At 43.1% G+C, this 27775-nt stretch overlaps 1 protein-coding gene across 1 annotated transcript in view; it reads left to right on the top strand.

The window, feature by feature from the left end:
- Positions 1 to 27268, top strand: part of ano8b (anoctamin 8b) — a 29268-nt gene extending 2000 nt beyond the window's left edge. Inside the window, exons 2-17 of the mRNA XM_080833282.1 lie at positions 8973 to 9083; positions 9525 to 9657; positions 11001 to 11139; positions 11357 to 11453; positions 12018 to 12134; positions 12503 to 12630; positions 12996 to 13157; positions 13502 to 13654; positions 13933 to 14059; positions 16000 to 16055; positions 16220 to 16294; positions 17543 to 18343; positions 20053 to 20244; positions 20571 to 20702; positions 22714 to 22824; positions 23454 to 27268. Coding sequence (XP_080689408.1) covers positions 8973 to 9083; positions 9525 to 9657; positions 11001 to 11139; positions 11357 to 11453; positions 12018 to 12134; positions 12503 to 12630; positions 12996 to 13157; positions 13502 to 13654; positions 13933 to 14059; positions 16000 to 16055; positions 16220 to 16294; positions 17543 to 18343; positions 20053 to 20244; positions 20571 to 20702; positions 22714 to 22824; positions 23454 to 24188 — 3269 coding nt within the window. The 3' untranslated portion in view covers positions 24189 to 27268. The remainder of the gene's footprint in view (positions 1 to 8972; positions 9084 to 9524; positions 9658 to 11000; positions 11140 to 11356; positions 11454 to 12017; positions 12135 to 12502; positions 12631 to 12995; positions 13158 to 13501; positions 13655 to 13932; positions 14060 to 15999; positions 16056 to 16219; positions 16295 to 17542; positions 18344 to 20052; positions 20245 to 20570; positions 20703 to 22713; positions 22825 to 23453) is intronic.
- The last annotated feature ends 507 nt before the right edge of the window (positions 27269 to 27775 follow it).

Below are 27775 nucleotides of genomic sequence, written 5' to 3'. Positions count from 1 at the left end.
CACATATTCCTTTCCTGCTCCATAGATAACTATGGACCGGTTGGCACACAATAAATGTATTCCCATTTGAACTATCCTCATACAGTAGGATCAGATGACAGTGAGCTCAGATTTGTTTGGGCACCTATTTGTTGGCTGGAAAGCCTTTGTGCCAACCTTCTGTATAATACTTGAAATACTAGGTGTGGTGCTGAAAAAGCATCTTGTCATTCTCATCAACGTGTTTCTGAACATGGGTGGAAGATATGTTCTCCTCTTAGTCCTGTCACTGTATTCACATCCTGTGTTGTGCTGAGCTGCCTGTTACTGATCTGAGACATGGCTAAGAGGGGGTTGGAGGTGACCTTGGTTCTAACAGTTAGATAGATGTCATATACAGCCAGCACTGTTCACTGGAGGCCTATTCCGGTGCAGTGCATTTCATTCACTTTATTACAATCTGTATGGCTGCTGCGGACGTGTGTCTTTCAGCCCATGGTGATTTTTTCTTATTGACTCCATCCATCACTAGACCCCTAATAACATAAATGCATTGGGCCTTACTGTAACAAAATTACATCATAATCCAGTTTCTTCCAAATCAAAATTCTTGATTGATCCAGAGGGATAATCTAAGGGTACACTGTGTCAATGGAGGTGGCTATAAACTGGGAAGATTTAGCTGGGAATAGTTTAAGAAAAGCTTTCGATGTGACATTATATTATTATAAAAATTATATAATATGAACTAGGGATATAGCCTCATACATCCCAGTGGTGACACACACAGGGTTTTAGGCGTTCTAATGGTTTGAGTGAAATGCCCTACTCAGCACCTGAGTGTGGCTGGTCTGCCCAAAATTAATCCTCTCATTCATTTAACTTCAAAAACTTTAGATTGTGAATGCAACGTATTTCAGTTTTCATGTTTATGGCAACAACAAAATATAATATTCATTTATAATATTGTATTCTGTATCTTCCCTTCATGCTTTTGCTCCAAGGCCAGTTCCACAACAGTGTAATAATTGTGCAGTGTGGCATGAGAGTCTGGCAAGTAGCCTCTCAAGTGACTGCAGCACCATCATATCTTCAAACTCGTGCACTCATGCACTCAAGCACTGGGGCTCGTACTTTCCCCCTTTGAGTTTCTGTCATCAAGTGGTGTGGGGGCACAACGCACAGCACTGTGAAGGCGCTGCCAGCTAGGATCATGGCTTAATCTCTTAATCTGAGATGAAGGTTGTGTCATAGTTTAGATTAGGAAACATTTAGTTTTATCGCTTAGAGCTGCTCTCCGTCTACCACTCGGCTTCGTATAACCTCTGTTTGTATCCGAATTATGCATTTTCTGAACAGATTATTTTACCTTCTGCTGTGGCAGAGGCGATCTTACTTAACAGCTATTTTTGCTGTTCATGCTTTGTCATGCTTAACAATCTCATGATTTTGCCACAGAGGGCAGAATCTGCAAGCCAATGCTCGGAAAGCAGAAGTGTGACCTCCATGCTCTGGCTGTAGGTCGCATATTCCTGACATGCATTTCCACTGCACACAGAGCTGTTCCCAGCTTCAGCTCTCTAGCTACCTCACCCACAACACATATCCAGTTCTAACTTCTCTGAATCGCAGATGGGCTTCCTCCACTCCGTAGTAATGTTCCTTAATGTTTCAAGCCGTATTGATTCGGTGCCTCTCGGCTTCATGGCTGTGGCTGTGGCTATATTAAGAGCAATAATAGGAGCTGAAATCAACAGGGGGTTTGGAACTGACTGGTGTCACGGTTCCATTATGCCCAAGCAGCACTGACATCATATCTCATTACTCATATCATTGATCTGGGGATATGGGACTGGATGTGTGAGAAAGAGAGAGAGAGAGAAAGAGAGAGAGAGAAAAGAGAGAGAGAGAGAGAGAGAGAGAGAGAGAGAGAAAAGAGAGAGAGAGAGAGAGAGAGAGAGAGAGAGAGAGAGAGAGAGAGAGAGAGAGAGAGACCTGGAGGAGCCTTGGCATGCAGTGCATAGCAGTTGAGGGAAGTTTAAGCAGGTAATGACATTTCCCTGTGGAGATTTATTATTTTTTTTGGGGGGGGGGGGGGGGGGGTCTTTAAATTGTGTTAATATCTTTTGTTGCTCTATATCTGTCATTGTCTAGAGGGACCACTGGAAGGGCAATAAGAGCTTATACCAACCACTTGACTCCTCAAATCAGACATAGAATTGTATAATCCTAGTTGCACTAGATAAGGACTCTTTTTGCTTTCATGTGTGTGATCACACAAGGCAGAACTGTAGCGTTGCCCTGGTATGTAGAAAGTAACCTACCATTTAGACAGTGGTGGCCAGACAGTGGTCAGTCATCAATAGTCATTAGAGTGACTGTCCTCTTGAGAATGCTTGTATTTTGCTAAGTAAGAACACTCTCTCAAAGGAAAGCATCTTTCAGCTTAAACCTAATTGAAGTTTGTGAGGAGAGTGGCGGGTAGAAAAGATGCTTAATTGATTATATGTACAGTATTATAATGGCACATTTGCTTATTTCCTGTTGAGAAAACCTCTGCCCCACACACACAGTTATTAACTTGCTGTGGACAACCTCTTCAGATTGTGGCTATTGGGAGGTTCAATTTCAATTAATATTTAATTCAGACTAATTATAACGATCTTGGCAGCCATCACCTCTCACTTTGTAACTCCCATATTCACTTCAACTTCCTCTTCAACTAGGGGCAGATGGGTCAATTTGAAATGCTATGATCATTGCTAGTATTTTGGGCAGGAAGTTGTCTCTCAGCATTCCCTTCTGTATGGATACTTAATCATTGATTAGCTCTAGTGAACCCTTGTTTAAGAGAGTTTGTTATCTCAGGCCCATTTTTGCTTAAGGTCAGATGTTGAACAGATGACTGCCACCAAATTGTAAATTAAAGGATTTGGCAGTAAACGGACAGATTAAATCCTAACCTCAGTAATCAGCTAAATATAGATGGGTCATCTGTCACTCTCTGCTTGCTGAGAAACATTCCCATACCATCCATCATCTATGCAAACATCTAATTGTCTCTACATCAGTTTAGGTGTCAGAGGATTATCCATTCAATGTCTCTCTGTGTGTGCGTGTGTATACAGAGCTGGAGCAGTGCTGACTGAAGTCCTTTGAAATTCATTCACTAATTCATAAATTTCCACTCACCCTCACAAGGCCCAGTTCAGGGACTTTGATAACAAGCCACGACATATCAGAGTGTTGCCTATTCCTAACGATGGGCTTCCATTACTGACATTGTGTAATTGAACTGGGTGGTCTATCTCATGGAAGTTAAGTTCCACATGCATCCTACAACTCACATAATGTGTCATATACATTGCTCATCTTTGGTACTGTAGAAAATCAAACGACGAGATGAAATCTAACCCCAAGTCCTGTAGCTTTTTGACATGCCAGTTCAGATGTTTACATGACGTTGCAGTGACCCAGCTTATGCTGATGGAAATAAACCAACTGGGGCATCACGGAAGAGGAGAGAGGGCCACTGGAGAAGGGATTGGTGCGTGTGCAGAGTAGCTTTGGAAGCAGGATTTTCAGCAGTCTCCCTCTGCCCTCTGTTTTCTGAAAGTGCTGTGCAGGCAGTCCCACGGCGCGCAGCCAGGAGGGAGAGGCAGTAGAGGAGGAGGCCCATTGACATAAAACCCCAAATCTATATGGCCCTTTTTGCTCCGTTCCCCAGGTTGTGTGTAGACTGCAGTGGCCAATGCACACACGCCGGGGCATTGAAATTGGCCAATGGAGCTATCTAGGAAGACAGTGAAATACTGAGGAACAGGGGAGAGAGCAAGTGAGAGGGTGCCCTAAATGTCTTCCTCTGTTTGCTGAGGCTAACAAAGACTGTTTGTGGGCACTGGAACAGCGAAAGAAACAGAGAGAGAGAGAGGTAGAGAGAGAGAGTGCGTGTGTGTGTGAGAGAGAGAGAAGAATGCTGTGTGTGTGTGAAAGAGAGAAATTCTCTGTGTGTGTGAGAGAGAGAGAGAGACAGAGTGAGCAAGAGGGAACAAAAAATGAAAGCAGGACTGACTAGAGAGGAAGAGGGGTGGGGGTTGAAGCAGGGGGAGAAAGAGCACTGCCTGCCAACGCCAGTGAGAGGGGTTTTTCAGCTCCTCTAACAGGTCTGTGCACCCACTCGCCCAAGGGGAGCCATGCATGGCAGGTTAGGGGGCCAGCACCATCCTTGGAAGGGAGAGTTTTCAGCCGTAGCCATCGTGATGAGAATTGAAGAGAGAATGGTGACTTTGAAAGGATAAAACAGGGCACAAAAGAAAAGGAAAAAAAACACTGAAGCGACTTGGAGTGAAAGCAATTGCTGCGGGTTTAAAACAAAATCACTCTCAGTCATACTGTGTGGGAATCAGCATCACAAAAGCAAGCGTGTTCCAGTGAGAAAGCTCTGAAAAATGATCTTCTGTCTGACAGTCTTCAGTCATAGAGTAGCTTTGCGTCTGGATTGTGGACAACATGAATGCATGTGGATAACCATAAATATGTTTTCAAGACCCCCTTTTTTCAGCCTGTAGTGCACATATACAGTATATATACACACACACAGTACATAAAAGCCTTTCTCTCAGCTTTCCCTGTAAAGAATTCTTTTCAAACAGTGCTTACTGTCTTTCTGGACAGTTAGGGCATTGTAAGTTCATGCAGACAGTAAGTGATTTACTTGCCCCGGAGCCTTGTTGTGTCAGGTGTTTGTGGTTCGAGGCAGTGGAACACATCCACAAAAAACAAGTAGTACAACAAACAAGCTCTACAGCCAAATGTCTTACCTTCAGATGTTCTGAGGTCAACTGTCCGTTTGGAAGCACCTCCCTCTACTTAACAACTGTGCATTCATTGTAACTTGTACCTCTCTTGCCATGTGCCCAACAGTGGCTTCGGGATTTAGCTCATGTGTTTCAACTACTGACTACATCCTATAACTACCTGGTATGCCAAAACTGGCATATGCATACCAAAGATTCTTACAAAGGAAATTATTTAAATTCTTGTGAATTGATAGATTCTTCTTAAATGGTAATTTATTACGCCCTAGTTGGCTGTTGTACCTGAGATGGTCAACCTACTCGTCCTGTTCGTTTGCCAGATATCTCTTCACATTCACATGATATTTTCAGTAAAACTTTGAATGTTTTGAAAAAAAATTCTTGCATATGGCACCGTTAACCATGATAAGGTTTTAAATTGTAATCATGATAAATGAATGATGATATGTGCATGCACAGTCAGCTGGAGTTAGATATTATCTGTGTTGTGTGTGGTCTGTGGGTGTGCTTCCTCTCTCTGCTCCACTGCTGCGGCCATTGGAGCAGAGAGGGCCTTTCTGGTCCCTCCGTCACCACAGCTGAGCTTCGGTCAGGTGGTCAGGTGCATTCACTCCACTGACTGGTGTAATCCACTGGAAACGGCATCCTGTTGAACCAGGAGCTGTGTTGGCATGGAGACCGGGTGCACCTGTCTGTGTCTCTTTGTTTGGATAAACGGGTGATGTCTGGTAGGAGTCCCCAGGGTCTGATGTGCCTGTGTTAGAACTCCTCCTGCCTTTAACTGATACAGTATCAGTTATATGGTGTGTGTTTGCATATGTAGTACAGCATATATACGTACACATACACATAGATATATCGTATATATAACCAATTTATTTAAGATTGAGGGATATACAGTATTACAGCCTCTTAAATAAATTGGTTAGGTGTATCGTTGTTGGAGCATTACCATATTTGTTTTTAGGTGAATACATAATTGAATTGGAGGTTACGTGTTCAATGTATTTATGAAAGACATTACGGGCATACGTCTTTAACTGGATGTTATGGAGAAATAAACTTTTGCAATAGATTGAAGTGTGCAAACATAACTTAAATGTGTGTGTGATTAACATGTGTGTTTTCAAACCCGATACCTTAACAGTTGTAGGAAAAGATCCGAGCTGTGTGGAGCAAACAGACAGGAAACCCAGGCCCACTGTTGGAAAAAATACATGGCAGTTCCTGAAACACAAATTATTGGTTCCAGGAAATAGTAAGCAAACTAATTCTGAACTGAAAGGATATGGTGGTCTCAGTTCAGTGAGAGATGTAGCACACGCACACGCACACACACACGCACACACACACGCACACGCACACGCACACGCACACGCACAGACACACACACACAGACTGGGGGACCCCAAGGGTTTGCCCACATGACCCCAAGGGTTTGCCCACATTTATAAGTAAGCAAGACAGCAGATTAGCTGCCTGCGCTGAGAGGCAAAATTTCCACAGCAAACGTTTCTGGAAAGTGTCCCACTTTCTGGGCCATGGATGAGCATCTGCAAGGACCCACGCCTCACTGAACAGCCCAGCTGTTTTTGAGCCGACGTCACCACATCCTGGATGTTGTGTGTGTAAGGCAGGAATGGATCTTTAATGGAAAAACACAGATGTCAGGAATGGACCTTTGGAATTGAAAAAACACAGAGGGCTATCTCCCTCTGTTAACTACTCATTTGTCTGGGGTTAGGTGCTAGTTTATTGTGCCCCCAACAAACATTGGCCAGAGGCTGTCGAAATTGTTGATGTTCCCACCCCCCTGCAGAGACTCTTATCTCAGACCTCTGTCTCTGGTTCTCTCTCCGTACTTTTCTGTGCTGAGGTAAAACTAGGGACAGAAAATTGAATGTAAGAGTGTTGAACTGAAATATTTCATTGGAAGAGGATTTCTGTATAATGTTTGAACTTATTTTAATGGTCTTAATCTGAGGGGGAAAATGGTCTCAGATCTACAGCTGTATATGTTAGTAAGAACATGCATATCAGAAACCTGATCATTCTGAGAGTGCCAAGGAATCTCTCTTTGGAGGGGGTCTACCCCAACTTTGGGTGAGAACTCCCTCCATTTGGTTGTTAATGTGTGATTCTCATCTCGAGAAACCCACTATCTATGGGGGTAATTATTTGGCCTGATGAAGCAATACATAGATACTTAAGGGTAAGATATTCATAGAACCAGGAGCATTCTGTTTTCAGATCTCACTCACAACCATGTGAGGAGTCACTTCTAAGCAGCCAGGTATGTTCTCTAAGTGTTTGTATGTTTTATGTGGTTCTTTAGAGTTGTTTTATTTATTTTAGACTTGTTGGATTTGTACTGGGCTAGACATGCTGCAGCCGAACTGTTAATGGTATAATACAGCGATAGGATTGCTGATCAGCCTCTGCACTGGATCGAAAGGACATATAGAGATCATACAAGCAGTCTGGCGCCTCTGTTTCTGAGCCAATTTGATCGAACAAGCTGCAACGCCCCTTTAACAGCACTGTAGGACCTCTGGGTTAGTCCAGAACTAGGTACAGGTTATGTCTGTGGAATTGTTAAGATGGAAATTGGCCGGCCTTGGCAAGATCCTTAAAATGACACTATTCCGGTGGGGGGAAAAAAACGGTTACTAAAAAGTAAGGGAGGAAATTCATACTACAGACGATAGGTGCATTGAGTTGAAGATCAGCCTACCAAACCCGGTAGCAATCTACATTAAAAGCGAGGAGTTAAGGCTGAGTTTCTAATAGAGTGGAGTCAGACATGGAAAACAGAGTCCAATTAAGTATGGTCATACTAAGAAAGGTGTATATAAATGTTACTAAGCGAAGAGAGAGACGAATCCATTCCCTCATTGGTCTAGGAAATTACCGTCTTACATGTGTGTGTTGGTGTGTCTGTTTGTTTGTGTGTGTGTGTGTGTGTGTTTGTGTGTGTGTGTGTGTGTGTTTGTGTGTGTGTTTGTTCTTTGGATGAAGGGCACTTGGTCTGTGGAAGTACACACCCAAAAAAGGCATTACTGGTAAGTAGTGATTGGATTTTTGGTAGGAAATGTGATTAGGGATTGTTTTCATAGGTCCATTAAGCCTAGGTTTAGGTGGTTGAGCCGCCTGATTCATTTTAAGATAAGTTAGCTTTGCAACAGGCAATCAGGTCTTGTTTTGGACTAAATCATTAATGTTATACTGCAGGAACCCTATTACCCCCATTGCAGATTAGCATCAGCCCAGATCCATTATCTTTGGTGGATGTGGATGTGGATGTATTGAGATCACAGGATTGTAGCTTTTCAGACAGAGGCCTGGTCTTTGAGAATGACTTTCACTGTAGATGCATTTGCTTTTCCCTTTCCCTAAGTTGAACTTGGCAACCAACTCTGTTAACGCTCCCGCCTGAAGGCACATTTTTTCTCTGTATTTGACAGCTGCTTTGACATGAGTGTCTCAGAACTGAACCATCACTATCTCACATGCTCAATTTTCTCCCAGTGTACTCCCTGTTTTTGTTTTGTAAATACAAACAGACATCTTCTGGTATTGTCTATTGTATGTAAAGGTTACTATTATTAAGCCTATGAACAGCCTGCCCGATGCAAATTGTCTCCCTGCTACCAAGGAGAAATGCGAGTGGTCACAGTGGATCCCTACAATAATATTGACATGGTGTAGTGCCAGAGGGAGGCACCCACGGGCTGACTGCAGGCTTGGCCTCTCCAGTTGCACGGTGAATGACTGTTAAATCTGGCAGGGTGAAGCAGAGGCATGGCATGTGAAGGAGTGTGTGTGTGTGTGTGTGTGTGTGTGTGTGTGTGTGTGTGTGTGTGTGTGTGTTGTGTGTGTGTGTCTGTGTGTCTGTGTGTCTGTGTGTCTGTGTCTGTGTCTGTGTCTGTCTGTGTCTGTGTCTGTGTCTGTGTCTGTGTCTGTGTCTGTGTGTGTCAGAGAGAGAGAGAGAGAGAGAGAGAGAGATAGTGACTGTGGTATGTGTTCCTTGTCAATGTCTTTGCAAGGTGACTGACTCTCTCGCTTGGCTCTCCACTTAACTCACCCCCACCCCCAACCCCTATTTTCTATTCATGTCTTGCTATTCTCTTCCTGTCTCGCCCTCTCTTCCTCTCTCTCTGTCTGTTCCTCTCTCAGACAAACTGTTTGGGAAGAGACTCCTGCAGGCAGGGCGGCACATCATGTCCCATAAATCCTGGATGAAGACAGTGCCCACAGAGAACTGTGACGTCCTCATGACTTTTGCAGGTGCTGGACCAGCTGATACTGCCAAGGGCCTCATCATGCACCGAGACACACACACAAACCACACCACACATACTCTGATTTGTACCCTATGACATACAGACCCACATACACACCTGGATAGTGTATATACACATACATTCACATGAGTGCACACTGAAACAAGATATCCTCACATGAACTTACTGCCTCATACACTGTTTTTGTTAGTTCATGTTCAAAAATGGATTGAGTAATAGTGTCATGTGGGTATTTCTTAACATACAGTGATATTTGTTTTGTGTGGTATGACACACCACTGCTGCTCCAGTGTTTACTCTGTGATTGCAGACCAGCATCAATATTAATGGGGTCTGAAAGAGGTCTGCCTCCATTTGCCTTCTCCCTGTTTCATTCTCACTCTCTATCCATCTCTCTCTCTCTCTCTCTCTATGTGTCTTATAGATGCCACAGATGACCACACGTTACTCTGGCTTCTCAACCACATTCGCCTGGGTATCCCAGAGCTCATCATCCAGATCCGACACCACAAGCACACCCACGTCTACGCCTTCTTCGTCACGGCAACCTACGAAAAGTAAGCACTCCGCTTCAGAGCTTCAGGAATCAGTCAGGAATCTCCTCTGAGGGGGGACGCACCTCAGTAATCCTCATGAATTAATCAAAACTTGATTTGTTGATCTCTGAGCGGCAGTGTAACGTCACACCAACACGGTTAGGTTACTGTCAGGTGTGCCTTTAAACCATCACAGCAAGGAGGGTTCTGTCACAGCAGGACTTGGAACCCTAGTTATGTGTTATATGTATGTTATCAGCCTGTATTGCAAGGCTCAGATATGCATGGAGAGAGATTTGTGGTACTGGTTAAAGTGCTGGTTACAGTATGCATTTGCCACTTCAGAAAGGACAAGCAGTCCAAGAGAAAGCACTCATGGTGTAGGCCCCAGTGGATTGTATAGTGTAGTGTCAGGAAGCTTAGCTTAATGTCCTGTATTGATCTGACTAATGCTGCCTCTGCCAGTCACTATTATACTGATGAGATGATGGAGGGAGGGGAAAGGCAGGGTAAAGCATGTCTGAGGACTCAGGAGAAACACACACATACCGTAGACACTCACACATACACACCCTTTCACACACACGTACAGACACACAATCAAACATACTCATAGATGGAGTCACACAGACACACAAATCTACACAATCACATACTGAATGACACACACACACATGCATACATAAACATACTCACACACACACATGCACACATAAACATACATACACACACACACACACACACACACACACACACACACACACTCACATAGATTCACACACAGAAGTTGTGGTCTCCGCCACGCCTCTGCTGTTTTGAGCAGATGGCTGGGCGACTGGCAGCCCACAGCACAGACTGCGTTTTTCTCTCACACATCTGGATGTCCTCCCCTGCAGCCTCCACAGGCCCTGCTCAGGCAGGCAGACAGGCACTCCACAGCCTTCAGGTTCCAGTGCTTCATCACAGGCATTTGCATCCTCCGGAAGCTGCTACAGAGCTGGGGGGAAACCCTAGGTCTTCCCAATGCAAAGTGCTCACAATGTATGGGTCGATGTCTTGTACAGATTATGAAGTGTTCGCTTAAAAAACATCACAGTCCATTGCCTTTGCTCTGCAGTGTTAGTGTAGAGTATTTATCATTTAACTCTTTACAGTATTTCCTCTTGTCTCATTGTGAATTAAAGTTTAGTGTTAAAGTTGAATTATGAAACCGTTACTGAGGCTGTGGCCTGTTTTTAGCTGTTGCCCCCTACATTACCTGGTCATTAACCACTGACATGATATAGTGCCTTCGGCGGTGATACACCTTTCTTTTCAACCCTCTGTGTTTTGGAGCCGTCATGCTGTTATTGATGTTTCTGCAGTCTGCTACGAGGTGCAGAGGAGATGGGTTTAAGGAAAGCAGTGAAGCCGGAGTTTGGGGGAGGGACTCGAAGCTTCTCCTGCGAGGAAGACTACATCTATGAGAACATCGAGAGTGAACTGTGCTTCTTCACATCACAAGTGAGTGAGCTAAGGAGCATACACTCGAGAGCATAGACACGAGACATGGCTGACTAACAAGAGCCCTTGTGTTTCTGGCATTAATGTGATGACTATTGAACAAACAGGTGAACCAAACAATAAATTGATCAAACTGATATCAATTCAACTTATCCTTTTTTAGTAGTTTCAAATAAACAAATAATTAATTTCTCAATGCAACCTTTGTTTCCCATAGGAGCGGCAGAGTATCATCAAATACTGGCTGGACAATCTTAGATCCAAACAAGGCGAGGTCCTCCACAATATTCACTTCCTGGAAGGACAGCCCATCAGTAAGCTACCTTTGTTGTCTTAAACATTATTAAACCTTATTAATGTGGAGTACTGGATCACAGGATCAGTACAGAGTGTAAGGATCACTGCTTGTGCATGGTGCTATTTCTGTTTGATGCATGAAGAACATGATCTGGGGTGTTTGTGTTTGACTGTGTTTAGGTGTGTGTTAACATCCATGTGTTAATGTGCATGTCTTATTAGATTAGATGATTCGATTAGATTCAACTTTATTGTCATTGCACAGAGTACAAGTACTGAGACAACGAAATGCAGTTAGCATCTAACCAGAAGTGCAAATAGGGGAAGAGTGAAGAGTATTGTGCATATGTATACTGGTAATATAGAAATAAATAGATGGGATATATACAGTACAATATAAGATATATGGGGTATGAGCAGTAGTAACATTAGCAGCAATAGTGGTCAATAGTGCAGATATGATATACTGTAGGTATATGCAAAGTGCAGATGAAGTACAGGTGAAGGTGGCAATAGAAGTTATGAATGAGGTAAGAGGCTATAAGATATAAGTACAATGATTATGTGTCCCTATCTTTTAGTCCCTGAGCTGAAAGCAAGAGGGGTGATCCAGCAGGAATTTCCCCTTCACGAGCAGAGGATCCTGGGACAGCTGATGAAGTCGTGGGTCCAGGCTGTGTGTGAGAAACAGCCTTTAGGTCAGTGAACTTGCTCAAGTGTTTTTGACCTTGTACATTACTTGTTGCACTAGTGTGTGTTTTGGTGGTGTGTGTCATAATCTCATCACTTTATCTTTAGCAAAGTCTTGACTTTTGATATTGTGCAGTAGACATGGCAGGCACAGCACATTTTTAATATGGCTGACAGTCACTGAAACGGAATGAGTTACCGATGGGCTGTTTGAATTATTTAGGTCCACGAAGAGATTAAAGAAACCTAATGCCCCCTTGCTCTGACTACCAAAAACAGCTTTTCACAGCTTTATTAAAAATGTCCCTTTTATTCCATTTATCCCTCTGCCTTACCACCTAATCTCATTTATTCCATCCATCTAATTACAATGTAGATGATATCTGCGATTACTTTGGTGTGAAGATAGCCATGTACTTCGCCTGGCTCGGCTTCTACACCACCTCAATGCTGTACCCGGCAGTGATCGGCTTCGTCCTGTGGATGCTTACTGAATCAGATCAGGTAAACAAAGGCTATTGCTAGCGGATCAGCTCCCCGTATTTAGCGAGGGATTGTGCGCTCTAATGTGCCTGAAGAGGGATGTAACGACTTCAAATCTAAAGAGGGGTTTTTCTTATGTGCTGCTCTTGCTGTGCAATAACCGTCGCCATCAAAACCTCATTATTATTATTATCCACTATTATTACACAATATGTATTAGTCTATTTAGGTATGAGTATAAGCACATTTTGAGTTAAGATTATTTATCCAGGGTATTATTTCATGCAAAAATGTATTCAATATCTAGTGACATGAGGATTTTGGTTGATTTGGTGTCCTGCTGTGATCTTTGTGCCCGCTGCCCTCCCTCCTGACGGGTGCACCAGACGAGCCGGGACATCTGCTGCGTGGTGTTCGCCCTCTTTAACGTGGTGTGGGCCACACTGTTCCTGGAGCGCTGGAAGCGCAGGGGGGCCGAGCTTGCCTACAAATGGGGCACGCTGGACACCCCCTGTGAGTCGCTAGAGGAGCCCCGGCCACAGTTCAGGGTAAGGACCAGAGACTGGGCCACAGATCGTTGAACAAGACGTATCAGGGCTAGGGTGTTTGGAAGTGGAAGAATTTGCTCTCTGAATACTAGTTGTTAGTTTCTTTAAAGTTATCTTGTAATTTGTAGTAGTACTAATATTGCAGTCTTTAGTCATCATGAACACGAGTCACGACAAGTGAGGAAACATTACTCTTATCGCTCCTTTCTCTCCCGTTATATCCCTATCCTTTTTTATGTGCCCTGTCTATTCCCATTTTCTATATTCCTGCACCTGATCCCCTCTACTGCCTCCTCTAACTCTGTCTCTCTCCCTCTCTCTCCCTCTCTCTCTCTCTCTCTCAGGGAGTGAAGCGCTGTAGCCCAGTGACAGGCTGTGAGGAGTTCTACTACCCACCGTGGAGGAGGCGACTGTTCAGGTGGCTGGTCAGCGTTCCAATCTGTATCTTATGCCTTTGCTTCGTCTTCCTGGCCATGCTGATATGCTTTGAGCTGCAGGTGAGATTCACACCACCCACTGATCGATGGCCAAAGAGGGGAGAGGGAGGATTTGTTTGGGTGCTGGGCGTGCTTTTGTTCCAACTACCCTCTGTGATAATGGAAAAGAAATATGTTTTTATCACATTGATATAACCTCATGACCTTTTGACATCCATTGGCATCCTTCTCAATAGTTTTCGGTGTGTTAGTAATGCATTTGTACAATGGACTACAGTCCCCCCATGTTCTTCTAGTTGTGAAAAGTATAAATGTTTTATTTCATTTTCCATTTACAGGAATTTGTGATGAGCATCAAAGAGCTACCGCGTATGGCCAGGTTTATTCCTAAAATTATGTTGGCCATCACTGTGACTGTGTGTGATGAGATGTACAAGAAGATTGCCTATTGGCTCAATGACATGGGTGAGTTCATTTGATGCACAGCAAAGGAAACCCCTGTTCTCTATGTACTATAGTGCTATATACATGTATTTAAGCAGAATATATCTTCCTATATACAGTGGGGAAAATAAGCCCCCCCTGCGATTTCAACCCCTTGCGATTTCACAAGTTTGGCCACTTGCAAAGAAATGTGTGATCTATAATTGTAATGGTAGGTGTATATTAACAGTGAGAAACAGAATATCAACAAAAAAATCCAGAAAAATGCATTTTATAACATTTATGACTTTATTTGCATTTGATGCAAAAAATAAGTATTTGAACCCCCAAAACTGACTGACAAAAATGACTTAGTACTTGCTGGAATAACCCTTATTGGCAAGCACAGACGTCAGACGTTTCTTGTACTTGGTCACCAGGTTTACAAACATCTCAGGAGGGATTTTGGTCCACTCCTCTTTCCAGATCCTCTCCAAATCTTTAAGGTTGTGTTTTCAATGGAAGGGAATGAGGGAATGAGGTTCAAGCCCAATATTCCACGTTACATGGCCCCATCCATAGTCCCCTTGATGCGGTGGAGTCGTCCTGTACCCTTGGCAGAGAAACAGCCCCAAAGCATAATGTTTCCACCTCCATGCTTGATGGTGGGTATGATGTACTCTTGGGCTCATATTCAGCATTCCCCCCCCTGTCAAACACGGCAAGTCGAGTTGATGCCAAAGAGCTTGATTTTGGTATCATCTGACCACATTCTGTCTCCCAATCCTCTGTAGAATCATTCAAGTGTGCAATGGTAAACTTCAGATGGCCTTGTACATGCGCTTCCTTGAGCAGGGGGACCTTGCGAGTGCTGCAGTACTTCAAAAAATGACGGCATGGTGTGTTGCCAATGGTTTTCTTGGTGACTCTGGTCCCAGCTGCCTTGAGATCATTCACAAGCTCCCCCTGTGTAGTTCTGGGGTTATTCTGCACCTTTCGAATGATCACTGATTCCGCACGAGGGGATATCTTGCATGGAGCCCCAGACTTAGAGCGGGTGACAGTTGTTTGGTGTTGCTTCCATTTATGAATAATCGCACCAATAGTTATCTGCTTCTCACCAAGCTGCTTGCCGGTGGTTTTGTAGCCCATTCCAGCCTTGTGCAGGTCTACAATCTTATCTCTGACGTCCTTGGACAGCTCTTTGGTCTTGCCCATGGTGGTGAGGTTGAAGGTATGAAGTATGATTCTTTGGACAGGCTTCTTTTAAACAGGTCACCAGTTGAGATCAGGTATACCTTGTTAGACCTAATGAGGACTAATCTGTGTGCTTTTTGGGCACATAACTGGCCATTGGGAGCCAGAATTCTTGCTGTTTGCTTGGGGGTTCAAATACTTATTTTTTGCATCAAATGCAAATAAAGTCATAAATCTTATAAAATGCAGTTTTCTGGATTTTTTTGTTGATATTCTGTTTCTCACTGTTAAAATACACCTACCATTACAATTCTAGATCACACATTTCTTTGCAAGTGGCCAAACTTGCGAAGTCGGCAGGGGTTCAAATACTTATTTTCCCCACTGTATATATATATATATATATATATATATATATATACGTATGTATATTGCACTGTTCAAAAATGTCTTGTATGAGGCCTAATTATTGGGTATTATCACTACCCAACAGTCATGGATCCGCATGGAGTTCATGTACATTAAGCAAGGCGATCTATTAATCAATTCAGGCTGTGGAAACAGGATACCCCCAGGATGTGAAGCCTCATATTTGCCATGAATGCTGTTGCATGCACATGAGACTGACTTTCTGATTGGATGAATTGTCTGATGTGTTTTTCCCAACATAATACTGATGTGCAGCCAAATGTTGGTAGTGTCCATTGTGACTGCAAAAGAAAAACGCTGACTTCTTGGGAATTAGCTGAATGTGGTAATATTGTTCTCTTGCATTTCCTTTGCAGAAAACTACAGACTCCAGAGTGCCTATGAGAAAAATCTCATCATCAAAATGGTTCTTGTAAGTGAGCAGCTTGTTTCTTTTTTCTGAATGGCTGCTTCTTTGTGCTTAGGAGAGAAGCCCTATTAGACCAGTAAAGCATGCGATTCAGATGACAAGTAGAAGTGTTTTGGTCATAAAAGTTTTTGTTTTGTGCTCTGTCTCTCTCTCTCTCTCTCCTGCAGTTTCAGTTTGTAAATTCTTATCTCAGCCTTTTTTATATTGGATTCTACCTCAAAGACATGGAGCGTCTGAAGGAGGTAAGTCACACATTCATCTGGGTGAAGGGCAGTTAGATTTCTAATTTAGAGACTGGAGGGCAAATTATAGCTAATCATTAGTCAAGTACTACCATATGGCCATGTTTTTCTCTTGCCATAAATTCAAAATTGCTCTAAATTCAAACAGACATTAGGCATCAATGGCAGCCAAAACCTGTTCAGAGCCTGGTTGTTGTAACTTTATTTGTGCAAGAACTGGTCTATTTCAATTCCACAGATTGCACTGAGCAGCCGATGTATGTCATTGAATTACTTTCAGTTCCCTGCTTAGACACACCAACTGCTGAACTGCTCACTTCTACACTCCATTCATTTCTCTGTCTTTCTGTGTGAATGCAGTCAATTGAGTAAAGTTGGTGAAACAGATACTGATGATTATGCTCCCCCCCGCAAAAAAAACAATAAAGACTCAAATCCTTCCGTCCATCATGATGATGTATCTCTTCATCATGCCACCCCAGTAAAACAATAACCCAAACTAATGGCCCAGTCTTGATAAGTCCTCATCCTTACCTGCCCTACAAAGATTTCCCCACAGTTTCACTTTGTCCTTCAGTCACACACAATGTGACCTCATCATTTTGAGGAAGTAGAGAGGCTGGACGTCTTTTATTTATAAAGCCTCTTATTAATTGTGTCACACTGAATTTCTTTTTTGCAATTGTAACTACTTTCACACACCTTTGAGTGGACATACCACTTTGTTTTGTTCAATTTAATGCAGCACTCTGTTTTGTTCACTTATGTGTTGTTCAATTTAGTGAAGTGTTTTTTGTGTTCTGCTCTGCAGTCAGTGTGAGGGTTTGCACATTTTGCCAGGATATACTTCATAGGTTTAGACATTCGTGTTGTGTGCTTTGATGATCTGATACAGTGCTGGAAACAGCCTTTATCTCCTGGGTGTGAATGGGAAACGCTTCACAGGCCACAGGAATAAACTCTCTGTGGGGGAACTGCCAAGGGCCACATTTTTAAGCAAATTGTATTGCCTCTCATCCAAAATTCGATTCTGGATGTGTTTGCCTTCTGAAGAAAGTAGGGTTTGGTATAATATAGATCAAGAATATATAGCTGTCTTAAACAAAGACAGGAGACTCTGAACATGCCCTCTGGGAGGTATGTGGAACAAGAAAAACAAACACATCTTTCTTGTTGAAAAGTTCTAAAGACCTGCAGCTTTTTTTCTCCTTCTCCTTCTCTCCTCCATCTCTTCTTCCTTGTTCATAGATGCTGGCCACTCTGCTCATCATCCGGCAGTTCCTGCAAAACGTGAAGGAGGTGCTGCAGCCTTACCTGTATGAGCGTCACAAGCTGGGCGACCTGACGCTGCGGGCCGTCTGGGACCTGCTCATGACAGCGCTGATGCGCTACGTGCGTCTGGCCGCGGGCAAGGCCCATCTCTCGCCCTCCGACCCCGCCATGCCAGGCCCGGGGCTGAGGGGAACCCGGCCCGGTACCAGGCGATCGCGAGGTGAGCGCCGGGAGAAGAAGTGTCTGAACGGCGCCTGCGGGGTGGCAGACAGCGAAGATGAGGTCACAGAGGAGGAGGAGAGCCGGAGGGCGGGCGGCGGAGGAGGGGAGGAGAACGAGATGGAGAGCGAGAGCCTGATCGACTGTGGCCTGAAGCTGAGGAAGGTGAGTTTCATGGAGAAGGTGGACAGGCGGAAGGCGAAGTCTGCCTCCCCAAACTCATCACAGGAGGATAACTTCCTGGATGAGGGCAGCCCTACTATGATGGAGAAGGGTATGGACCCAGCCTCTGTCTTCGAGATGTGCGATGATGACGACGACGAAGAAAACAGCAGTTCGGACGGAAAGGAATTGGGTTCAGAGCCCATCATCCAAGCCACCATGCCCACATCCAGTCACGATGGCACCACAACGTCTTCGCACCACCGCAGAAGGGGTCGCAGGCTGGATCCGGACAAAAGCAAGACCAAACGGGGTTCCTGGATCGAGCCTCCAGAAGAACGGGAGTCCAATACCCTCACACAGGCCGAGGTGGAGAGCTGCATGCAGAAGTATGAGGTGGGTACAGGTACACTTTTATCTTCTGGGACACACTATCATCTGGGATATTGAACTTGGTTAGATGAATACAATAACTTATATAATTAAATACAGAATATTAGGTCTGTTTGTTAATTTCTTTTTGTTACCTGATTTGTGAGTTGCCATTCTCAGTAGAAGTGTACTGAAAATCTTCAAGTTAAAAATAAATATTTTTGGGGGTTGGGGGAGTTGAACGTCTATTTTGGGTTTTGGTTTGTTCACTCAAGCACTGCAGCAATCCAGGAGTGTTTCAGCATTCTGCACAATGAAATATGCACAGCGAGTACAGGCCCTGTCATGAGACACTTTATGCTTGCTTCATTGGCTCTGCTTGGGAGCAGCTGCCTGTGCAAAGCAGCACAGACACACTTCACTGCAACCTGCTAGGCTTTAGACTTCACCACTGTGCTACGGTGCCAACGTACCAGGGAAGTGGATATAACAGGGCTCTTTGTAACCTGCCGTATTTAGTATCCTGGAAATTCAAGAAAAACAAACTCTTGGCTCCACAAATAGGCCATAAAATGTAATTTAATTTAATGAAAGACAAAGTCATTGATACACTATGGCTTGTTAGTCTGCATTGCCAAACTGAGGTAAAATCCTTTGTTGAACACTTAATCTCCTAAAAAATTACTTATTTTTTTCTGCCAGGTGGATTCTTTTAGAGGCACCCTACTGCAGAAATAATATGCTCCTTTCAATAACGTGTATACGTGTATACGAGCTAACACTGAGAGATTCTTTTGTCAGGAGTGTATTTCATTAGACAGCCTTGCATACTGTTTCCACGTGCAACTGCCCCCTCAGGCTGTTTGTGTCATTGAGGACAACTCTACAGTTCACTGCCCAATGAGTTTCTCTTGGCCCTCACTCTGTGTGTCCACTCATGGCCAAGCACCTGTCACCAAGCTGCTTTGAGTGTTCCATCATACGTGCAATATTTTTGTCTGCACTGTAGCCTAGTAGAGTGTGTGTTACAGTGTGTTTACAGTACTTTAACGACCATGTCATTTGCACTATGCATATTTTGTACAGTATGAACCACCTACATTATTCAATAGCGTTACTGTACATACGACCAATGGTACATATGTTGGTTATACTGTACATACAACCTTACATTTGCACTTTTTTTTTTTTTAACTCTGATCACTTATCTGTATATACAGTTTGTATTTAAAATATTAACATATCTAATATTTGTATATGTTAACTCTCCACTGATAAAGCATCACTTGCAACGCTGTAGTATTTACATTTCTTGCACCTTATCTGTAAATAATTCTGTATTTTACACTTCTGGTTAGATTTTAACTGCATCTCAATGGCGTTGTACTCATACTCTGCACAATGACAAAGTTGAATCTAATCTAATCTAGTTTGATCCAGTATGCTTTGGTCGTGTAACCCTTGACTGCTCGGTTGTGAGAGGCCATGTAACTGTATCTAGAGTCAATATTTGTTCTGCATAAAGACAAACATCTTCTTGTGGACACTTCAAACAACACACGTAATGGCATTTGAACAGCTAGTCGACGTCTTATGTTTGAACATGGTTAAAGTGTCTCTAGATGTTTTTGTTGAAAGTGATCACTTTCCTGTACTCCTTGCTTGAAAGGGGATTTCATGTTTTCACTCATCGCGTGTCTGTGATATGGACACTTTATATGGTGCTTGTGCAGGACACCTTCCAGGACTACCAAGAGATGTTCATCCAGTTTGGCTACGTGGTCCTCTTCTCATCCGCCTTCCCCTTGGCCGCCATGTGTGCCCTCATCAACAACGTCATCGAGATCCGCAGCGATGCCTTCAAGCTGTGCACCGGCCTGCAGAGGCCCTTTGGCCTGCGTGTGGAGAGCATCGGCCAGTGGCAGGTCAGAGGTCACCTGTACAACACAGTCAAGAGATCTATCACGGTTGAGAATTATCTACGCGTCTTTGAAAACTGTGAAAAGCCCTATATATGTGATTTATTATTATTATTATTATTATTATTATTATTATTATTATTATTAATTATTAAATAAAGTTATTGTAAAGCACACAGGGAATTTGTTCACCATGAAACTGACAACCAAAAAGGATGTGCATTCAGCTAAAAGACCCGGCAGATTCTTTGGGTTGATTAAGCTCTCTCACCCTTAAAGATGCCCACTGAATATAGTATACTAAATGTGGATGTATATGTGTTTGTGTTTAGACGGTGATGGAAGTTATGGGGCTGATTGCCATCATAGTGAACTGTTACCTGATTGGCCAGTGTGGTCAGCTGCAGCGTCTCTTCCCTTGGCTCAGCCCTGAGATGGCCATCATCTCCATCGTCATCCTTGAGGTACTGACGCAGACACACTCATTTATTCATATCCACTCCTCTGTGCCTGCATTCTATGCTCTTGTCATTCGCTGGTGTACAGCCCGCGCTCAGGCTAACGAGCTGTCAAAGTGATACGTGCATACACACACGAAAACACGCAAAGCGTTTGGGTTTTTAGAGATATTTATAGGCTATAAATACCGGGTTCCAATGAATACCGTTGTGAAGTTTCTTAAGGCGAAGTGGAGGAAGAGGAGCGGTTAACCAATATGTATATATTTTTTTCAGGGCTGATATGGTAGTAATTATCTGTGACAAAAGAATCAGACTAACAATATTTTAGGCCCATATTTATAGGCTTGGTTTAAAAAAAGAAACCAGGCTCTGACGCAAAGAAGACAAAGTAGTCTTTACTTTCAGTTGTATGTTTTAAGGGTCAGGAAAAGTTCAAATGAAGAGCAAACATTTCAAATGGAAATTCTCAATCATAAAAATGAGAAAAAATGAACAGTGATACTTCCATCCCATTTGCATTTGTATTTACAGGCCAGCTGTGCTAGGTTGTCCGGGAAGAGACTAAATTAACACCAGAATAATAATCAGAAAACTAAATATCAACCCTAATCAGTCTGATCATTTTTCGACCCCTTATTCAAAGCACTCTCCATCTAGTTGCAAAATAGGTGACATCCTCCAGGTTGACAGAATCTTACTCAACTTCCCGTTTTGACACCCTCTCTGGAATATATCCATGCATTCTGCTCTGCATACTTAATATTCTCCACAAGCTTCCATTCCATAGTTTAATCATTCATAGTATAATTGAATGGCAGGTTTGTACATTCTTCCATTTACTTCAATCAATTCAACTGAAATCCAGCTGACCCAACCCTGATCCACTCTTATTTCATGCTCAATACAGAGGGAAAGTTTCCAATGCGCTATTCAAGTCAGTGACAGCTCCTCAATCTCCATAATGAAATTGCTTTCATCAAACATTGGTTAAGTGGTGCCAGAATTTGATTACTCTGACTTTGAAAAGTCTACAGTCCTCAAAACAAAACTGAAACTGGTCCAAAACTAGCTGTGCTTATACAGTAGATATTATATAAATTAGTCTGTAACACTTCCATGTGAAACTTTGTATGTCATCAGATATATTTATAGCTTTATCTAGTCTGTATTTGTAGATTGGGAGGAAGATCTGATTAAATTAAATCAGATGTAAATTCTTGTTTTTCACAATCAAAAATTAAATAATCTGGTATAAAGGCACTTGCTGCATACCAGATCTGCTTGCAAACGAGACACCACACAAACACAAGTATTTGTGGTGCTCTAATGATGCCAAAATAATCCCTGAAAATGAAAGAGAATGGGATAACTCAGAGAATGTCCAAAGGACAAAGCTGAAAGGGTGTTTTTCTTTTCTGTATTAAAGTTGAGCAAACCAGAACGACCCCATGACCTTTGCGTGTACCACTGTGTGTAGATTGTGTTTTTCCTCTGTCACTAGTCCTGCTCTCATTTGTTATCGTCACCCCTGAGTTTGCATAACTGGGACAGTGACAATGATCCCAGCCTTTCGGGGTTGTTTATTTCTGTCAGTGTTGAAAGCCTCGAGCTGATTTATTGTCACTCAAGCTGCTTTCTGCTCCTGCCACGATAGCCTACCTGCCGCAAATGGCATCAGTAACATGAGCAACTGAAAAGCCCTGAATCCACAATCACCAAGCTGTTCACTGGCTGTGATACTGACTTTGTAAACCTGCAGAGCGGGCATAGTGTTCTATATTAAGACACTATATATTATTGGTGTGTTGTGCTGGACTGACTTTTTTCTCTTCCTTTCTAAATTCATAATTTTCTCATGCTCACTTTCTCCTTTCCTTCTTTCTCTTTGCCACCTTCTATTCCTCTTTTTCCCTCATGCCATAATTTTCTAACTCTGCTTCCCTCTCTCTCTCTATCTCTCTTTGTCTCTCTTTTTATCTCCCTCCTCTCTCTTTCTCCAACTTCATGTTGACAGCACTTTGCCATTCTCCTCAAATACATCATTCATGTTGCCATCCCAGACATCCCCAGCTGGGTGGGGGAAGAGATGGCCAAACTGGAGTTCCAGCGGAGGGAAGCCTTTAAGGTACCACCATCCTCCCAATGCATCTTTCAACAGGCCTCTTCATCTTTCCATTTTCACAGGGGCATCGGGAGATCGCACGCAAAATATATCACAGATTACTGACACTTCAGATTTTATACTGCAGAAAATATGTATGATAGGTTAATACATCATAGTTTTGGGGTTGCTCAAGAACTGGTTGACATGCTGTTGGCATACTGCACAAAGACATTTGTGCTAGTTCTGCACGCGCAGCTATGCTTTATATGCGAGTTGAGGGAACGTTTATTTTGCAAGTTAATGTGAAATGGTCAGTTGTCAGTATTGTCGTGTTTGTAATATGTCTTTAGAGTTTTTAGACGTCTTTAGATGATTATATCTTTGTTTTGGCGTTAGCATTGAATATTTGTCTTTTGAACTTAAACACAGACACTGAGTTATGTCATCACACTTTGCATTATAAGTTTGGATTCCTCATGGGTATGATACAGAGTTATGCAAACAGGAAGTATATTAGTGTAAGAATCATTAAGACCGTATCTGGGTGTGTTTATATGTGTCTTTGCATGTTTTACATGTGTGCGTGTGTGTGTATGTATGCGTGTGTGTGTGTGTGTGAATATGTGTCTGTGTATGTGTGCTCCCCACAGAAGCATGAGCGTCAGGCGCAGCAGCACTTTCAGCAGCAGCAGCGGCGGAAGCGTGAGGAGGAGGAGCGGCAGCGACAGGCTGAGCACCAGGCGCGACGCGAACGCGAGCGGGAAGAGGGCCGCTCCGAATCCTCGAGCGGCGACCACCACCATGACAAAAGCCACGGTGGCAAAGGCCGGAACAGCTCAGGCAGCAGCGGGGACAAGCCCAAACGACCCAGCTCACTGCTGGCCAACAACAACGTGATGAAGCTGAAGCAGATCATTCCACTGCAGAGCAAGTTCTCGGGCACGGCGCGCTCGCCCCAGTCGCCCACGGGTAGCGAGCCCAAGCTGCCTGGCTTCCTCAGCTTCAAGTTCCTCAAGTCGCCTGAGAACAAGAAGGAAGCCGCAGCTGCTGCCGCTGCTGCTGCTGCCGCGGCTGCTGCTGCTGCCTCCTCCACCGGCTCCATCGCCAACACCACCAGCGGCACCATTGCAGCCTCCGCAGGCCAGGAGCGCTCCCAGTCCCCCAGCAAGTCCTTCAACCCCAGCAAACTCTTTAACTTTGGCAAGTCGGAGGGGGGAACCTGCGTGAACGGGGCACCACTGCCCAGACCCGGGGAGTCCTCACAAAGCTCGGAGAAGCAGGCCAGCAAGGCGGACCTGAACGGTGTTCCAGATGAGATCCCGTCACCGGCAAGGGAGAACGGGGAGAACGGACACTCCACGAACCCTGAGCCACCCAGGCCCTAAGATCGCATCCTCTTTTTATGAAAAAGAAAAAAGGGAGAAAAACTATGAGAGACAAGATGAGGAGGAGGAAGGGCAGGAGGAGAACGAATTGAGGCAACCTGTCTTCCTGGGCAGTGGTGCAAAGCTGTTCATGTAACCTTAGGCCTGAAAGCTGTTAAAGGAGGTTAAGGGGAGAGAAAGACACCAGGGAAATTTCTGGGTGAGAGATAGAGGCTTTTAAACATGTGACACCCCTTCTCAAATATACTTTTTCACACACACCCATACAAACACACACACAAGCACACACACACACGCACACATACACACACACTGCTCTGCCAACCCTTTTCTGCAATACATGTAGGAATGCATGAGCTGTGTTTCTTATACTTTTGGGAATCCTTTTCCCAAAGTGCAGTTGGATTTTAGTAACAGGGGTTTTCTCAACTTTAGTTTGGTTACATCTCAGAAACCCACCACAATGGAAATACTATTTTTTTCTTAAACTCTTAGATTTCACATATTCAGTAAAACCCTTAAAATCAGATATCAGAAGAAGAAATCTCAAACTATGAGTCACTTGAGGCCAGTCCATTTTTTCTCCTTATTTATCCCTTGGGTTTAACTGAGCAATATAAATAAAACAAGTACTGCAGAGAGACATCCATCTCAGATCTCCTTCAGACAATGTTCTAAAAGGTAACCGTCACTGTTTTGTGTGGGTATCACCATAACTTTTGCAATATCCTAACTGTATGGAGGTTTATTCTACAATGCTCAATCTATCTGCTATTTTATTTGTGGCTCTGAATCCTGAACTAGAAGAGACTCCCTGAGGGTGTGAAATGTCATAGGAAGTTGTAGAGTGTTTTTGGAAACCAAAAGAAAGTGGCGGGTTTGACAAAGATGTAGGGGGAAAAGCTTTAGTGACAAAGTTGGAAAGTCATACATGGCATAGCGTTGTGTTTTGGAAAGGGTTAGATAGAATGCGTGGAGAGGAGAGGGCTTTCCCATTTTGTAATCCCTCATTTTGGTCTGCAGAAATAAAAGCCCTGGACTAGAGGATATTCATCTGCATTTCCAGCTCATGGTAGACAGACACTGGAGAAGACATTTGCACTATATTCTGCTGCCCTGCAAAGCTGAAAGAGCTACTAGCAGGAGGAAAGAGAACACCAGCCTGCCTCATAGCATATGCAAAAGCTGGATTTTTTTATTGCTACATGAAGTTGTACCGAACATTGCGATCAATTTAACCATTCATTCCTTTTGGTGCTGTTTCTAGCCGTGATAATGATTTGTTATAATATAGATTTATGTCCTTATTTATTTGGGTTAAGATGATCTTGGGAGAATTTTCTGCACCACTACATCTGATTTGCCAAAGCTGTATCAGTTTGAGAATGGTGGAAGGGTTTCAGATATACCCTGCACAGAGCCATACTTGTTTGTCAAAAGACATTTTAATAAATGTGTCGTTTTTTTTCCTTGTAAATAAATAACTTTCAGTTCCAGCCATATGCCAGAGGGTGGCGCCCAAACTTAGAATCAGCTGTCCTTGTTTAACCCTCTGCTTGGAGGTCTGAGGGAACAAAATGCTTAGTGTGGATTTCAGCATTGGGCCCAGGCAGCACACCCAATAATAGCAATGAATTATTAGTCAGTTCAACAATTTCTGTTCATGTGCACCATGCTGAGTAGTTAGAATGTGTCCCTCACAGTGAGACAGACAGAGAGAGAGAGAGAGAGAGAGAGAGATTGAAGCGTTAAACATCTATGCACTTCTTTTTCATACTCCACATATTCCATTCATCAATGAATTTTGCAATAATATGGTGAACTGGAGACTGATATTTTTAATTTTTTGTATTTCCTTATTTAGTTTGCACTCTGCAGATTCATATCTCACTGTGAGGCATTATTAGGTTGTGATTTTCTGTCATTCTGCCCTGAATGGTTAAACCATCTGTCCTTTCACTTCCCTGTGAAACCCCCCTACTTTGCAGAGAGAAGTGTAACATAAATGTCATTGTACAGGATAGGACATCAGAACATAAAAGGCATCTCTGTTGTTTGAAAAATATATATCCGTTTTCTCCATCCTATATGCAGGACGGAGAAAACGCACAAGGTTTTCAAAGGCATGCCAAACAAGAGCTAATTTAACAAAGAGCATATTAACTCTATGTTATGTAGTCATGTTATTGAATTCATTTCATGAATGTCATTCTCCCCAGCGAGGGAGTACTTGAAACAGGCTTCTCGAGATAGAAGACGTCCAGGCGAGCCATGAGGTACAGAGTGGTTACTGTTTCTCCAGTGAAATACAATATGTAGAAGTAAGTGGGTTAGCAAGGCAGTGTTGTGTAATGCAATAAGGGAAGTTGCTCGAATTTTGTTTGAAATTCAAGGTGGGTAGCCACTTTCAATGAATCGCATAATAGCTTCTTTTGTACTTGTTTCTTATTTACATATTTCAAATTATTACAAACAGTCATGGATGAGATGAGTTCAGTTGTCAGCTTGTTACAGCGTTCTGTAAGACACTGACAAACTAACAGGTGATTAAATGCCTGTGTAAGCACACAAGCTGCAGGACTTTCTTTTTTTAATTATATTTTAGACTGATCGGGCACAGTTTAGTAAACAAAAAAGGCCTTCACAAATGAAAAAAAAATGTCACAACACTTTATTCAGAAATTACATTTAGAATCAGTGGGAGAACCTACTTATCTTTTTCAGAAATGATTCCCGTGAGCAGTTGGAGCAGTATTTACCTTTAGCGAGAACCTTTGGAAAGTTATGTTTGGTTCTTGTTTTCCGATGATACCAGGTGTGATCTGGTGGAACGAGTTTGCCTCTAGAGCCGTACGAATACACTGTGTGACTCAACCATGATCACTCGAAGCTTAGGTTCCTTTTTTTCCCTCTTTTCGTGCTGTAAGTTGAAATTGGTCTAGGGCTTCAGCATGAGCTGTACCCTAGAGGTTGCCTGGGATAGGATGGGTGAGTGGGAGGGGAGAGCAAGACCAACACATCTCGGAAATCCTTCCTAGCCAGCGCTCTGACGAATCGCCTCAGCCTCTTTGACGTGCTCTTCCAACAACACCACTGTAAAGCTTAAGTTTTCATTTCATTTCTTTTTCAAAGAAAAAGATGTTAGGAAATGGGACAGTTTATTTCTTTTAATTTATTTTGTCATATTTTTGTAAGATCTGAAAATGAATAGTAAAACAATTTTAAATTTTAACTTGACATACATGTTGTGTTTTTTTTCTCCACAAGTGACAAGTTCTTCAGGGTTCATATTTGGTGAAGCAGGTGTTAATACTGTACATCAACTTCATCATACCCGTTACCAGATGTTGGGCATACTCTAAGGGTCCTGCTGTCAATAACAGGCAACGGGCAAAACAATGAGTAAAGTCTGGCTTCCATGAACTAAAGCTATTGTGTGGCATGTGGGAGCACTGCACTGACCCCCCTATGGTTGCACTTAAATTATTTTGCCAATGATTTTGCTCTACTTCGTGTGTAGTGGCTCATTGCTAGTTTCTCATGGCTTTGATCTTTGCTAGTTGCCCATCAATTAAATTAGAGCCACA

Source organism: Sprattus sprattus, assembly GCF_963457725.1.
Source record: "Sprattus sprattus genome assembly, chromosome: 2".
NCBI lineage: Eukaryota > Metazoa > Chordata > Actinopteri > Clupeiformes > Clupeidae > Sprattus > Sprattus sprattus.
The sequence above is the reverse complement of the archived record's forward strand: the minus strand, read 5'-3'. Positions and strand labels throughout refer to the sequence as shown.